This window comes from Rutidosis leptorrhynchoides, chromosome 4 (genome assembly GCF_046630445.1).
Source record: "Rutidosis leptorrhynchoides isolate AG116_Rl617_1_P2 chromosome 4, CSIRO_AGI_Rlap_v1, whole genome shotgun sequence".
Lineage (NCBI taxonomy): Eukaryota > Viridiplantae > Streptophyta > Magnoliopsida > Asterales > Asteraceae > Rutidosis > Rutidosis leptorrhynchoides.
This window is the reverse complement of record NC_092336.1, coordinates 391,324,029-391,340,944: the sequence shown is the minus strand read 5'-3', so window position 1 is coordinate 391,340,944 and position 16,916 is coordinate 391,324,029. Positions and strand designations below refer to the sequence as shown.

The following is a 16,916-nucleotide window of genomic DNA, read 5'->3' as shown; positions in this document are numbered from 1 at the left end:
TAAATTAAAATCAATTGCTTTTATTCGCAAACATATTTATATCACCTTAAAACATATGTATCTCACTATCAAAGATCCACATGTTTTATGGGAAGGTATCAAGAGTAGATTCGATAATCAAAATGAAATATTACTCCCAGCTGCGAGGGAAGAATGGAGAAATCTAAGGTTCCAAGACTTTAAAAAGGTAAGTGAATACAACTCGGCCATGTTAAAGATCCGTTCAAAGCTTCAATTCTGTGGTCAAGAAATAAGTGATGCTGATATGATGGAGAAAACTTTCTCCACAATGCATTCTGCAAACATAACTATACAAGAAAATTTAAGATTGCAGAATTACAAAACTTTTTCCAAACTTCAAACTTATCTCTTAGTTGCAGAAGTGAATAAAGAATTACTAATGAAGAATCAAGAATCTCGTCCTACGGGTGCGCTAGCATTCCCTGAAGCTAATGCTATTAACAATAATAATAATAATAAAATAAATGCACCTGGACGAGGACGTGGGCGAGGTCGTGGTCATATTGGCCAAAACCATGAAAATTACCATAACAATAATAAAAATCATAACTATGTTCGAAATCACCCTTATGGTAATGGTCGTGGTGGTGGTCGTGGTCGTAATGGTTACAGTGGTCGTGGTCGTGGACAAAGAAATAATAATCCACAAAATTATAAATTTCAACCACCATACAATCCCACAAATCATAATGTTGAAGGAAGTTCTTCAAAGAATATTGAAGATTCTTGTTATCGATGTGGTAAAATTGGACATTGGTCTAAGAACTGTTGAACAAATCAATATTCTGTTAATCAATATCAAGAATCTCTAAAGGGAAAAGGAAAAGAGGCAAACCTTGTGGATGACCTTGATACAAAAATCACTGAGCCAACAAGTGACTACTTTAATGAATAAATTTTCTATTATATGTCCATATAAAATAAATGGATATAGATTTACGATCTATACCATATCTACTTTACTATATCTTTCCTTATTATGTACTTTCGTTTATAACATATTTTTGAATGTAATATATTGATGAATTATGTACTCATTATTTGTTTCTCATATTTTGAAGTTCATGATGTACACTACTGGAGTGCAAAATCAGTCAAATGGTGAGGATCTTTGTATTGCAGACAGTGGTACCACACACACTATACTCAAATCTAAAAAATATTTCACTGATTTTAAAGCAACAGAAGGAACGGTACATATTATATCAGGTCCTGCGGATTTAATAAAGGGAATGGGAAAGGCAAAATTCATGTTACCAAATGGTACAAATTTTCTAATAAAAAATGCCTTATTTTCTTCCATGTCAAAGAGAAATTTGTTAAGCTTCTCTGACATATACCAAAATGGATATGATTATCAGTCAGTGACTACAGAAAATGATAAATACTTAAGTATCACTGACAAGAAGCATGTGATTGAAAAACTACCAAGACTTAGTTCTGGTTTACATTATACATATATAAATGTACCAAAAGTACACATGGTAGTTAATGAAAAGGCATGTGATTCTGTAATGATCAATCTGTGGCATGAAAGATTAGGCCACCCAGGATCAACAATGATGAAAAGAATAATTCAAAATACACATGAACATCCATTGACGGATCAAAAGATCCCTCATGATGCACTTATCTCATGTACATCATGCTCACTTGGAAAATTGATAATAAGACCATCACCTCTTAAGGTTGAAAAAGAATCACCAATGTTTCTTGAAAGAATTCAAGGTGATATATGTGGACCAATTCATCCACCATGTGGACCATTTAGATATTTCATGGTCCTAATAGACGCATCTAGTAGATGGTCTCATGTCTGTCTATTATCAAGTTGAAATGTGACATTTGCAAAATTTCTTGCTCAAATTATTAAATTGAGAGCACATTTCCCTGATTATACTATTAAAAGGGTGAGATTGGATAATGCTGGTGAGTTTACATCTCAAGCATTTAATGATTTTTGCATGTCTATTGGGATTGTTGTTGAACATCCTGTTGCCCATGTGCATACAAAAAATGGTTTAGCCGAATCACTAATCGAACGATTGCAATTAATAGCTAGACCATTGATAATAAGAACAAAACTCACAGTATCTGTATGGGGTCATGCAATTTTACATGCTGCATCATTAATTCGCATTAGACCAAGTGCTAGTCATGCATATTCTCCCTTGCAACTTGCTTTTGGCCATCAGCCAAATATTTCCCACCTTAGAACATTTGGTTGTGCGGTTTATGTTCCTATCGCACCACCACAACGCACTAAAATGGGTCCTCAAAGAAGGATGAGAATATATGTTGGATATGAAACATCTTCAATCATAAGATATATTGAACCCATGACGGGTGATGTTTTTACAACACGTTTTACTGATTGTCACTTTAATGAAACATTGTTCTCTAGATTAGGGGAAGAAATAAAAAATAAAGAAAATGATGTTTCATGGTGTGAACCTCAATTAATGTATCTTGATCCTCGCACAAAAGAATGCGAGATCGAAGTTCAAAAAATAATGATATGCAAGAACTTGCGAATAAATTGCCTGATGCATTTACAGATACAAAAAGAGTGACTAAATCATATATACCAGCAGCAAATGTTCCAGCTCGAATTGAAATTCCAAAAGCTGGCAATAATGTCACTCTTGAGTCTTTGCCACGCCAGAAACGTGGGAGACCAATTGGTTCCAAAGATAAAAATCCTCGAAAAAAAAATCAGCTGATAATGAGGTAAAAGAAAATGTTCAAGAAGAACTACAAATCAATACTCATTCTGCAGAAGAAATTGATGATGTCAATACGGAATTTTCAATTAATTATGCACATTCAAAAATATTATGGAACCGAAATGAAATGAAAAATCTTGATGAGATATTTTCATATAATGTTGCATATGACATCATGAATGATGACGATGATCCAGAACCAAAATCTGTCATGGAATGTCAAAATAGACATGATTGGGATCATTGGAAAGGAGCAATACGAGCTGAATTTGAATCGCTCAATAAAAGAAAAGTTTTCGGATCTACCATTCTCACACCTAAAGATGTGAAACCTGTGGGATATAGATGGGTTTTTGTGCGAAAAAGAAATGAGAAAAATGAAGTTACAAGGTATAAAGCTAGACTTGTAGCTCAAGGTTTTTCTCAAAGACCGGGAATTGATTATGAAGAAACTTATTCTCCTGTTATGGATGCAATTACTTTTAGATACTTAATCAGTCTGGCAGTTTCTAAAAATTTAGAAATGCATCTCATGGATGTTGTGTCTGCTTATCTATATGGATCACTTGATAGTGATATATATATGAAGATACATGAAGGATTTAAGGTATCAGAAGCAACCAATGCAAAACCCAAAGAAATGTACTCAATCAAGTTACAAAGGTCTTTATATGAGTTGAAACAATCGGGTCGCATGTGGTATAAACGATTAAGTGATTACTTGATAAGTAAAGGGTATACAAATAATCTTATTTGCCCATGTGTATTCATTAAGAAAACAACATCCGGATATGTGATCATAGCCGTTTATGTCGATGATCTTAATATCATAGGTACAAATAAAGAGATCCATAAAGTCATTCAACTTCTAAAGAAAGAATTTGAAATGAAATATCTTGGAAAAATCAAGTATTGCCTTGGTTTGCAGATTGAGCATATGCCTAATGGTTTACTTGTACATCAAACAACTTATACAGAAAAGATTTTAAAACGTTTCAATATGGACAAGGCAAAATCATTAAGTACTCCTATGGTTGTTAGATCACTTAATGTTGACACTGATCCATTTCGTCCCTGTGAAGATCATGAAGATATCCTGGGACCAGAAGTACCATATCTTAGTGCAATTGGAGCTCTTATGTATCTTATAAAATGTACAAGACCTGACATTTCTTTTGCAGTTAATTTGTTGGCAAGGTTCAGCTCAGCTCCTACCAAAAGACACTAGAATGGGATCAAACACATATTTCGATACCTTCGAGGAACTATGATTTAGGATTATTTTATTCTAACGAATCAAAACAAGATTTGGTTGGTTATGCAGATGCAGGTTATTTATCTGATCCACATAAAGCTAAATCTCAAAATGGATATGTATTCCTAAATGGAGGTACTGCAATATCATGGCGTTCTAAAAAATAAACACTTGTTGCAACATCATCAAATCATGCCGAAGTGATTGCATTACATGAAGCTACTCGGGAATGTTTTTGGTTGAGATCAATGACATAACTCATTACTGATTCTTGTGGACTAGAACGCGATAAAAGCCCAACAACTATCTATGAAGATAATGCAGCTTGCATAGCACAGATGAAAGAAGGGTATATCAAAAGTGACCGAACAAAACACATACCTCCTAGATTCTTCTCATACACTCAAAATCTCATTAAGGACAACCAGATTGAAATGAGATATGTTCAATCAAGCAAAAACTCTGCTGATCTTTTCATCAAAGCACTTCCAACTGCTATTTTCAGAACACACGTTCATAACATTGGCATGAGACATGTTCAAAAGATGTAACAGCTGAAACAATGTCTACTTGAGGGGGAGTCAACTCTATGCTGCACTCTTTTTCCCTTAGCTAAAGTTTTTTTTCCATTGGATTTTCTTTAGTAAGTTTTTTAATGAGGCAGGACTAGTTGCTCTCTAATAAAATTGTCATCCAAGGGGGAGTGTTATGAAAGTCAAATATGTCTGCTAATTTTGTGGCTATAAATTTTCCACCAATTTACACAGTAACTTATGTTGTACTATAAATATATAAAGATGTAGTTTGAAGAAGATGTACCTTTGAATATAAAGTTTCATATAATTTCTCTTTTTATATCTTCTAATAATTATAACACGTCACTAAAGGTAGTTATAAGCCTACTGAATTATAACACTTAAATTATAAACAACTGAATTATAACCTTTACCACTTTTCCTTATATCCTACTACCATTGTTCATTTTCATATTCCGAACGTCGTCTTCATTTTCGGAAGAAAAACAATTTCGCTCAATGTATGACGTTCTAAAACCCTAATTTTTCAATTGCAGGTGTGTATCGATCTTAGGATCATAGTCATATATTTGCCCTAACTTTTTATTATATCACTTGCAGTTTCAGTTGTTTCTTTCCTTACATAATTTTTTCGAATTTTTCTGTACGAACCACCAATGCTACATAATTTTGTGTATGCAACTCACATATTTGTACATTACTCGTATTATTTTATTCGTAATTCGTAATTTTTTTTTTTTTTATAAGACAGTTTGCTTATTTATAGCTGCTACTCTGCATACAATATCAGAGTTTGTAATCTTTGAATATGATACATATGCAAAATATGCAAGTCACTTTTTAGGGTTTAGGGTTTAAACCTATATGTTGTAACTTGTAATGATAAATTTAGGAGAAATTATCAGCTGACACATGATTCGTTTGCACATTTCATTATTATAACCGTTTCTCCAATTGCTAGTCACTTTAGTATCTTGTCTATGCTCGATTTTCGTTGAATTATGGATTTATTTACGATATTGAAATTAGAATGTGGTTAATATGTGTTACCTACGGTGAGTTAAAAAGTCAGTATCAAACAGTGTAGTTTGATAGTGTTTAAAAGATCGATGATGGTGAAAGCTTTTATTTTATGACTAAAGAATTTTAATTGTAAGTAGGTATGTTCTATGTAAAGCAGAATGCGAGACTTGAAATTTTAAGTCATCAGTTGGATGATGATATACTTATTTTTTGATTGTTAAGAGGTGCAGGGTACTATTACTATGCAACTTTGCGTGTGCAGCGCATCTACTGAATTTTGCTTATATTTGTTGACATAAATATAAAAATGTTGCATTTTTTGACAGATGGCTAAGACGAAAGATGCATCTACTGCTATTAGTTTGGGATCAAGAAAATCTGTTAGAAAGAAAGCTCTTAAGTATCCAGGTTTTGGTGGTAGAAAAAGGAAGAGATTAAACGCTAATCGTTATAAGTATATATTTAAACCTCAACGAACGAGAATTGAATCAGGTACTTACCTTAAGTTGTTAATTATGTGGTCTATCATTTATTTTTTTATACCCTTTATAATAATGTGCTCCGCATTTTCTCAGCTAGTATTTACAGAGGTCCAAAACTCATTATAATCAGATTACTAGATACCTAATTATGGACAATTAATAGTACTATCTTAAATCTTAGTTACTTAAAATAATTTCAGTGTGGAAGTTTCTTCTTTCTTTAATGCTCCTAATTATATTCTGTTGACCCAGATGATAAGGGGGTTGCAAAAAGGCAACACAACTCTCCTAAACATAATGGTAGAACCAACCGAGGTACTGCTTTTAATCACTGTATTTCAACTACAGTAGTTAAACTTTATTTATTTATTATTTATTAATATGTTTCTTTTAAATAAATGTGCTTTGGTATGTTAGAATGTGTTGGTGGTAATATGGAGAAACAAGTTGGTGACGATAATGATAACCATATCTTCGACACATCATCATCGAGGTGAGACTGGTGCTTTTCTCGAACCATATCTGTTTTTATACAAAATTAGCTCAAGATAGTTATGGATGAATCTGAGTTTTACATTTTTTTCGAGCTTTTAACAGAATTCATTGAGTATCCTATATCCGAATAAATAGCATTATTGTTTTTAATTTCCCTTTTCATGATACGAAGTGGGGATATTAGTCAACCTTTGAATTTGTACATTAAATAAAATGCTCCAGATTACTGAGGGTTAAAATATTATATTAGTTGACAAAGTCATTAAATAAGATTGCAACCCTATTATATTATGATATCATTCTGTATATCTAGTGGAATCTTCTTGTGCTGCCTACTATAAACAGTTACTCTTATCCTGCAGGCACGATATAGCGAATCAACAGGAACTTGACCGTTGTGACAAGGTTTGTCAATAGTTTGACATGCTTTTTCATTATTGGCTGTAATCTAATTAAGAAACCACATATCTTAGTTCTTGTTACATGTATTAATTTGTAACTAGTATTAGTATTAGTATTAGATTATATTCAGAAGGTCTTCGGTGGTTAAAAAGCAAGGATTAATTGTTCATGTCTAATCGAGTTGACTCATTAGAAGTTTTTTTTATTTAATATGTTAAATTTTATTTTATTCTTGCATCAGGTTGCAGGGACATGTGAAGCCGCTGGTGTCAAAGAGAGCGTAGTAGAGGATTATGGAAATATATCTACGTCTTCAAAGTTTGTAGAATTCTGGGTTCCTGTTCAGCTGTCTAATGTGCAACTTGAACAGTATTGTGCTACCTTACTTTCTAATGCAAGAGTTCTTAGTGGCTCAAAAGATACCGTTGGTGGGGCTCACTATGACATTTTTGTTTCCATCCGTAAGGTATTTTCTGTCAATATTCTTTCAATACTTTTAATATCTTCATATACAAGCCTTTAGTGCCATGATTTCTACCTTCTTATATGTTATTGCTTAGAGTCACATTAATCAACTTTCGTCTAACCGCCAATGCTATCATCTGTCGGTTGTGTACCAGTTTGTATTGTTGGTTTAACAATGCAATAGGCGCTCTGAGAATTTATATTAGAACATATATATATATATATATATATATATATATATATATATATATATATATATATATATATATAAAAACTAAAAAAGTCAACGTACATCAACATCCGAGTTTCCCCGAGTTGCGTAGAACTCCCCAAAACTTTCCAACTGTGTTTTTCACCCGTTCCGAGTTCTTGTATATCGGGGGCCTATCAATAGGGAAGTAAAAAATTGTGGAAGTTGCGGAAGCAAATATTTATAACTTTTCTGTCGCGATGGCAATTTTGTAATTACATTCAATTTCTAATGCGGTGGGCATTTTCGTAAATACCTCAAAAATCTTTCAGCACGTTAACATTTATTGATGAATGCCAACACTTTAAGTGACAAAAATAAAAAACTTCACTAAAATTTAATGTTTATCATGCTAAATATTAACATTCCAACATAGGAAATGAAAAAAAAAATTAATAAATTCATATAAAGTTTTTTTTCATTTTATGAATGTTAAAGTTATGGGTTACAAAGGCAAAAGTTATAACATGTTTCTCATGAATGATAACATTTTAAGTGATAAAATAAATAAGAAATCACGAAAAGTTGTTCTTTTCGTTGTAAATATTAACATTTTAACCTAAAAAAAATAATTAACTTATAAGCTCATAAAGTTATAATTAATTTGATGAATGTTAAAGTGTTAAGTGAAAAATACAGAATTTATAACATTTTTCTATTGAATATTAACATTCTGGACAAAATAAAAAGGTATAATAAAATACGCTCCAATCAAAGCTTCAACACAGTTAGAAACCGTCTTTGACCCAAAATACACAATTTTCTACTTCCGCACCTTAAGTGCTTTGGCATTGATCACTCCACACTCTCTCTCTCTCTCTCTCAGATATTATAGTTGAAAGGGAAAGAGGGAGAGAGAGAGAGGGAGAGAGGTAGATAGATAAAGGGGATTAAGATTTTCAAATCCTTAGCTATATCTCACAATAAAATCAGGATATGTTGAAAGCCATAGCAAGTCATAATAGTTTTTGTTAGAGATATTCATTATGTTTAAAAAAATCCACTTGTTTAGATTACAGTAGCTTTAGAAAGACAATAATTGGCAACCACTTATCATGCATATGAGGAGCCATTTTCTCATTTAATTTCTTGTTAGCATTGTAATTTGATGAAACTTCCTAAGATGTTATGATGATCAACAAACCTAACTACTAATCACCCCTATGCAGTAGATCCTACACTATCCATTTAATGAAATTTCCTTTTGTGACCATTTAATTTTATATCAACACTTTTTATGCAATTCCAACTTGAAATTTATCCTTGATTGTATCTAATATTGATCTTCTTTTTTGCCCTGAAGTGTTGTAATCACCCCTATCTCGTAGATCCTACACTTCACAGCAACATCTTAAAGGATCAAGAACCAACTATGTTAAAAATGGATGCTGACATTAAATCAAGTGGTAAATTACAGTTTCTTGATCTAGTACTGCCCGAGGTTAAAAAACGCTCACTAAGAGTGCTTATTCTTTTTCAGGTAATGATTATTTAACTTTAAGATGCACTAATGTGCAACTTGTTTCACAAATTTTTATTGATTAATTGTTTTTGTTTTTATTGTGTAGTCTGCAACTATTACCACAAAAGGTGTTCCTTCTGTTGGGGAGATGTTAATTGATTTTGTACATCAAAAGTTCGGTGAAGACTCATATGAGTGTGTGCTGACTGGACTCCAGCCTTCGAAAAGGCAAACTGCTCTGAACAAATTTAATGAAGATATGACCATATCGTTTTTCTTACTAGAACATCGTGCGTGTCATGTGAACATCAGACTAACATCGGTAGATATTATATTCATTTTTGATAGCGACTTGACTCCTGCAAATGATTTGAAATCCTTACAGAAAATATCAGTTGATTCTCACTCGGAACAAATTGTGATTTTTCGTTTATATTCATCATCAACTTTGGAAGAGAAAATTCTGAAACTTGCTGATACCAATGAAGGCAAGTTGCAAAATGTAAGGAGTAGATATAATGCCTTACTTAGGTGGGGAGCCTCTAACTTATTTGACAGATTGACCGAATTTCATTCTGGATCCGTTTTCGGTATCTCATATGAAGAATCATTCTTGAAGGATGTAGTGGAAGAGTTTTTATACTTAATTTCTAACAAGTTTGAAAGCAATGATAAATCTAAGTCGATCATAACGCGCATTCAAAACTTTGGAATTTATGGTGAAACTGAGACAAAAACCCAGTTACCCGATGGAGACCAACCACGTATATTTTGGAAAAAGTTGTTGGATGGAAGATTTCCAATTTGGAAATTTGTACCTTTTTCGACCCCTCGACTAAGAAAACGAACCCATTACATAGATGGAGCGACTGATGGAACAGGGACAGAGGGTGGTGGTGTGAAGATACGTAGGAAGGCTTTAAAGCCGGTAATTGAAATGGTAACCGGAAGCCTAAATGAAGGTGAATGGGAGTTTTTAGTAATTACATTACTTATACATACTCTTTCTTGGTGTAATATAGTGACTTATAGGTTGCAGTATTTTTTTTTTGTTTCAGGTGGTTTTGGGGTTCAGTCTACAGCTCTTAATAATGATAAGAGTCTACGTGACCTCCTGAAGGCCACTATGTCTGAGCTCTTTAATGTTCTTGAGTTATCCGTAAGTTTCTTAATGTCGGTATTGTCTATTCTTTGTCATAAAGATTCGCAGGTTTGACAACGGGTCCCCCTACGGCCTACTCACTACTGCACACGTTTAACACTTGGATATTATTTGTTCTCTTTAGCTAATTGTTTCCTTCGTCTGACCTCTTTGAGTTAAAGACAACCCTATTAGACCCATTAATTAGGGATAGGTCAAAGTCGACACCTTTAATGCTAATGGTTAAACTGTAGATGGCAATTGATAGGATATGGATCTGGTGACGTCATATCCACATCTATATCCATTTAATTTTTGCTATTCATATCCATATCCATATCCATTTATTTTCAGTTTATCCATCCATATCCAACTCCAATGAATTAAGCGGATTAATGGATATCCATGGATATGCAAGAAAAAGTTAAACAATTTTCTAATATGTAAAGTAAGCAAAATATTATTGAAATAGAAGATAAAATATGGCATGACATAATAAAAATTACCACAAGAATGTACGTGTAATTTGTGTCATCAATAAAACATAATTAGTTACGGTTAGTACTAAATATAGAGTTTGTCAAATATAAATGTATAATTTGTATGTTTATTTGTTTAAATAATCATGTTTTTATTGTAATATATTGCCGAGCAGGAACCACTATATGGTTGGAATTAAAATTTGGATTTAAGTGATAGATGCATATACTCAATTTGTTTAAAATTCCAAATAAAGTATATGATCAAAATATATATTAGGTATATATAAAACAAGTGAATTTATACATATACACATTATTATATATTTCTCAAAATCTATATAATTTAGTAACACTTAATAGTTTGTAGTATACATTTATGTATACATGTAAACGTAGATTCATATATCTAGGTTAAATTGACAAATTTTATCTAAGAGTTAACACTTTAATAGTTTATAGTATACATTTATGTGGATCAGGTGGGTATCCATCTGATCGGGTTACCATTGCCATCCCTAGGTTAAATAGACAAACTTTATCTAAGAGTTGATGCTCTAAATGGCAGTTCATATAGTATCTCAGGTTGTCCCATAAAACTTTTTTAAGAAGTTGATGCACTAATTGTGGTTACAAGAATAATATTGTTACACTATTGTTATGAATCATTGAATAAAAAATGTTTTAGATTAAGGTTTTTGACCCGTTGGATATGTACAAGATGAAGCAACCCGATTATGTCAACATGAATGAAAGAAATTATATCACTCCATTGTGATGCTTTTGTAAAGATATTTCATATATTCTTACATATCTGCAACTGTAAATGCAGGATGATGTTAAGATCACAGTGGAGAAATTTCTAGAATTTGTGCTTGAAAATTATCGTCTCAGCAATGAACAGACAAGTACATTACATGCTGTAATGATATCAATGGTATGAAACTTTTACAAAAAGTAAGTTTTTTGTTTTCGACTAGACACTGTTAATGCATCGTCCACTAACAACACACTGTCTGCCATATTTTAGTGTTGGATCGGCTCTGCACTTCAAAATATCGACATTGATAGGCTTGAATCCTTTGATATTGCAAAGAAACACTTGAAGTTCATCTGCCAGCTTGATGAAGCATACTCGGTGTATGCAAAACTACAACCAGCGAAGGAGGCATTTGTACAAACGGAGCGACCCGCTTCAAAAAAGTCCATTTTCTCTACTCAACGGGCGAAAATCGACACCGAACAATCTCAACTGTCGTGCAAAGAGGAGATTAAGAAGCGTTACAGAGAATGGGAAGATCAGAAGGTGAGCTTAGAAAATAAATACAGAATGGATCAAGAGCGTATTTGTTCAATGCATAGTAATCTCTCTGTAAGATCCGAGAAATTGACTCGATTAAAAGAAAGTTTCGATAGCAAACTGGAAAAACACGGAAAAATGTGGGAGGTTTACCTTAAAGAAAAGGCAAGTCAGCTGACAGCTAATGGTGGGTTTTCTTTACATGGGCCTAAAGACAATAGCCCTGAGATGGGCCCCAGTCATGATCGTACTAATGTGAGCATGCCAAATGTGGCGGAAGGTGATGATGGCCTTTATGATGTTGAGATCGAGCATGATGTTGCAAGGAAAGTTGATTCGCCTGCTGTTGAACACCATAACGAGGCTGGCTCAGTTGATGAAGGGTTACATGTGAGCATGCCAAATGTGGCGGAAGGTGATGGTCTTTATGATGTTGAGATGACAGTCTGTCGTACCTTTGAAAAACAGATGACTGATGCTGCAATCGTATTGAGTGGGCCAATTGGAGAAGTTTCATCGCAAAGTCATGATGACATCGAGCATGATGTCGCAAGGGAAGTTGATTTGCCTGCTGTTGAACACCATACTGAGGTTGGTTCAGTTGATGAAGTGAAGGCTGCTGATGGTGGTGAAGACCGTAGAGATTTGCGCAGTTTTATTAGTAATCCACCCTCTATAGAATCATCACCTGAAGTAATAATCCTGGTAGGTTATTTGTATTGTCAGAGTTTAGAATTTGCGCGGTCTTTCATGAAAATGTCAACTTTGAATTTGAACTACTTTTTGTCCTTGTTAATGCATCTTTCTTGAAATTGTGAATTCAACTTTGAAAACGAACTTCTTTTCTGTCTTGTTAGGAAGCTGAAAATGAGTCTCTTCAAGCTCAACCGTTTCCACACCGTGAAAATCAAGATAATGAACCTAATTCGTTGGGTGAAATCGATGTTGAATGTAGACCATCTTTAGATGGCGGTCAACTCGGTCAGATCATTCTGGAAGCTTCATCACTTGATCCTCATGATGAACCATCACTGGTTGCTGGAAATCAATCTAATATGCTTCAAGAGAGTGAGATCTTGCTTGAACCTATTTCTGAACAATTGCCTGAGGGACCCACGTCTTCGGTTACTGCAGAAATCCAGAATCCTATCACTTTATCTCCCGCTTTAAATATGTGTGAAAGCGTTAACCGTGCGGGCCGACAGCCTCCAAATCATGCTAATCCACTTCAAGCTGAAGAGGAGCGGTTACGCTTAGCGATGGATGATGTTGTCAAGTTGCATGAAGAAACTGTTAGTCTCTAGTTTTATACTCAACAATATACTGAGCCTTTTAAGCTTTGTTTCTCATTGTGTTTGCTTCTTCTTTTTGTGCAGAAGAAAAGGCTGAAAATTGATTGCGAGAATGAGAAAGCAAAAATTTGTGCTGAAATAGATCTCAAGTATGAAGCTAAGTGTCAAGAGGAAGAGTTGGCTTTTCAATCAAAGAAGAAGGAAATCGATACGAATGTCAAGCACGCTATGTTTAATAAATTATTAGCAGCTGCTTTGAGCTCTATGTGTCAACAACTTACTCTTTTGGGCGATGCAGGTATATTTGTTTTTGGTTTAAATATCTTCGCATAAGTGCAAAGACATAGTCAACTAATTATATGTGATTTCTTACTCTTGTGGTACCATTTATACATAGTTAAAGAGAACATTACAGTAAATATTGGAGTTGTCCATCTTTAATGAATATAACCTTTATTTTTTGCAGGCTTGCAAACTGGATTAATGCAGCAACTGAATTGGTTGTCTGATTCATCTCTTGTGCGACATTCCCTTAGTGCTGATTCAACTTCATCAAATAGTCACCCCACTACATCACCGCCACTTTCAACGCCGGTGTCAACATCACCGCCACCACCACCAACGGCACTTCGATCACAATCGCCGTTGCAGATTGTTCACCAACCTGCAGATCTTTTCTCGAGCCAACCACCACCTATTACCAACCGTTCTAGCGTCCCATTAACCACATCTCCCACTACCAGACTGCCACCTGTCATCATCCCAATTACCACCTCAACCACATCAAACACCCTATCTGTTGCAAATCAAAAAGTAAACGATGAAACCCTTGGTCCAGCCTCACACATTCGGCCGCCTGTAACAAAGGGTGAAGTTGGTCTTCCGGCCCCACACATGCTAACTTTGCCAAGAAGTGATATTCGTTCTCCGGCCCCACACTTGGGACTTAGAGGCCCGGCCCCACATATTAAACCATTTAGGCCTACATCATCTGTACCTCCTGATTTTGCAACTCAACCGAGGATCCCGCCACCTCAGCATATAACTAACACACCGCTAACCTCTCCTGCAAATCTCCAATCCCTTAATTTACCACCAAACCCAACTTCATCAACCCGTCCACTGCCGCCACAACCACCATCATCAATATCCTCGCCACAACCACTGCCACCGCTACCTCCTGAACCTAACGTTGTGCCGCTACCACTACCTTCATCATCAAACTCCTCCCAACAATCTCTGCCACCGCTACCTCCTGAACCTAACATTATGCCGCCCCCACCACCGTCATCAGAATCATTCCCACCACTGCTTACCGAACCTTATGTTGTGCCGCCCCCACCCCCACCACTGTCAGGATCCTCGCCACAACCACTTCCACCTCTGCCTCCTAAACCTAACGTTGTGCCGCCACCATCATCAGACTCTTCCCCACAACCACTGCCACCACTACCTCCTGAACCTACCATTGTGCCGCTGCCGCCACCACCACCACCACCGTCATCAGAATCCTTCCCACCACTGCCACCACTACCTACTGAACCTTGTGTCGTGCCGCCACCACCACCACCACCGTTAGCATCTTCGCCACCACTACTTTTGGAACCTTACGTTGAGCCACCACCACCACCATCTGCGCCTCCAGGATTCTCACCACGGCTACTGCCGCTACTCCCTATCGAAACTTACCTGGTGCCACCACCACCAATTAGCATTCAGGCCACCTCATCTACACTTCCCAATACTTCCTCTGACACATCATCATCTAATCTCACAAGGGGAAAACCATCATCATCATCATCATCATTCACAACTGATCATCTGATGCTGCCAATCACCATGCCTGGTATAATCGACTTAACTACACACCCTTCTAGCCCTGAGGTTATCTGTTTGGATGATGACTAACTAGTTGATCACTACATTTTGTATATATTATATTAAAAAATATAACTATTGTAAAGAATGGGCATCCGGTAAATCTAGAAAGGGCAAAATATTGTAGTTTTGGAATCGGAACAAGAACGAAAACGGTTACTCGTTTTTTGTACAGCTGCTAGCATTCAGCTCTAATTTATTATACTTACTGGTTACCCCCGAGTAGTCCAATTCAGTATTATGTTTATCTAGTACAATGGTTTTGCAAAAAAATCATTTAAGTTTTATTAAAGTGCTAAACTAATGATTCTATCCAAGTTCTCCAACTCATATTCTCACAATCGCCTATAAATACATGACTCGGTTAACTTTCCCAAAGCCAACATAAATTCCGAACCTGACGGAACCTCTTCATTGGCGGAAACACCTGCGTTTCCTGTTCACCCCTCTTCGTTTACCTTCGCCGATCACCTTCCTACTAACCTTTTTCTTGATGCAATTGATGATCCTTCAACTCCCAGGGTTACGAAATCTGGCGTTGATGCCGGGAAAAAAATTACAACCCGATGTATTTTCCAATGATCAAAATAGCCACACGGTTTTTATTGGACGAATTGACAGGACCGTAAACCGTCATATGATGGAGTCGGTTTTTGGAAAACTCGGTACGCTCTCGGATGTGAAGTTCTGGCCGACACGTAACGTTGATGAAGAGGCTACTATGAAGGCCATATCAGAGCTTAACGGGTCCATGATTTTTGAAAAACCAATTTACGTAGGGAAACCGAAGCATCAGTCCTATGGAAATCATATTCGTGCAACGACTTCGGCGGCTACTAATCTTAGATGTAAGATTATCCCAACATCCGTTTATTACTCGCAGATTAAATCTTTCTATCTTGTTAGTTGATTCAACCCCCGTCGAAGATACGAAGGTTTCAAGCTTTTCAATATCGTGCAAAGCTCAAGTTTCACATATTTGTACGAGCGGTCCGTTCGGAAGATTGTTGGTGGAGATCTGAAAGTTTTGAGATTATCATCTCATCTCGGTCAGAAGAGTCTTGTTTGATTCGCCCACTGTCATAGTCTCTGGTTTGTATTTCAGATTTGCTTGGATCGAAGTATCGGGCATTCCGGTTACGTGTGCATCAAAAGATAGTGTGGAGGAAATTGCTGAGCTATTTGGTTAAGTGATTACTGTCGCTAGTTCGCTGTCTTCCTTAGGTAACGTTGGATCCTTGTTTGCTAGCTTTCATCAAGTCGAAATGCGCTAAACATATTCACAGATCGATAGAGGTTGATATCTAAGGGCAAAGATGTGTCGAAATGTGACGTTTGGGTGTCGGAAATATCATATACTTCTAGTTTATTATCTCTTATGCTTTTTAATACGTTCGATAGCAAGCTTATGGACGAATAGGTTCGTTATATCTAGCAGAGCTTCGTTTGACAAGGTTGATGATCGGTTGGGAGTTTCGGTTTCGAACAAAGAAGATAAGCAACATTTTAATTTTTCCTAAATTGACGAAGTGACGATTAAGGTTAATCGTTCTGTAGAGGCAACATAAATCAATTCCTCTATCGGGATTGTCGCTACTTTTGGGCCGAAGGTTAATGGGTATGGTTCTAGCGCTAGCAGGCAGCCATTGGGCAGAAGAATGTGGGATTTGTGGCTGCTATTGGGAATGACTCGGGTAACGGATTGGAGT

The 16,916-nt window shown here is 35.7% G+C and overlaps 1 protein-coding gene across 1 annotated transcript; it reads left to right on the top strand.

Moving 5' to 3' along the window:
• The first annotated feature begins 4,723 nt into the window (after positions 1-4,723).
• LOC139841915 (uncharacterized) lies at positions 4,724-15,421 on the top strand. The gene is made up of 14 exons (XM_071832102.1): positions 4,724-4,768; positions 5,888-6,053; positions 6,296-6,358; positions 6,461-6,536; positions 6,901-6,943; positions 7,182-7,406; positions 8,959-9,135; positions 9,224-10,079; positions 10,176-10,276; positions 11,570-11,674; positions 11,768-12,742; positions 12,895-13,329; positions 13,414-13,627; positions 13,796-15,421. The coding sequence occupies exons 1-14, from the start codon at positions 4,724-4,726 to the stop codon at positions 15,235-15,237; spliced, it is 4,923 nt and encodes a 1,640-aa protein (XP_071688203.1). The 3' UTR covers positions 15,238-15,421.
• The last annotated feature ends 1,495 nt before the right edge of the window (positions 15,422-16,916 follow it).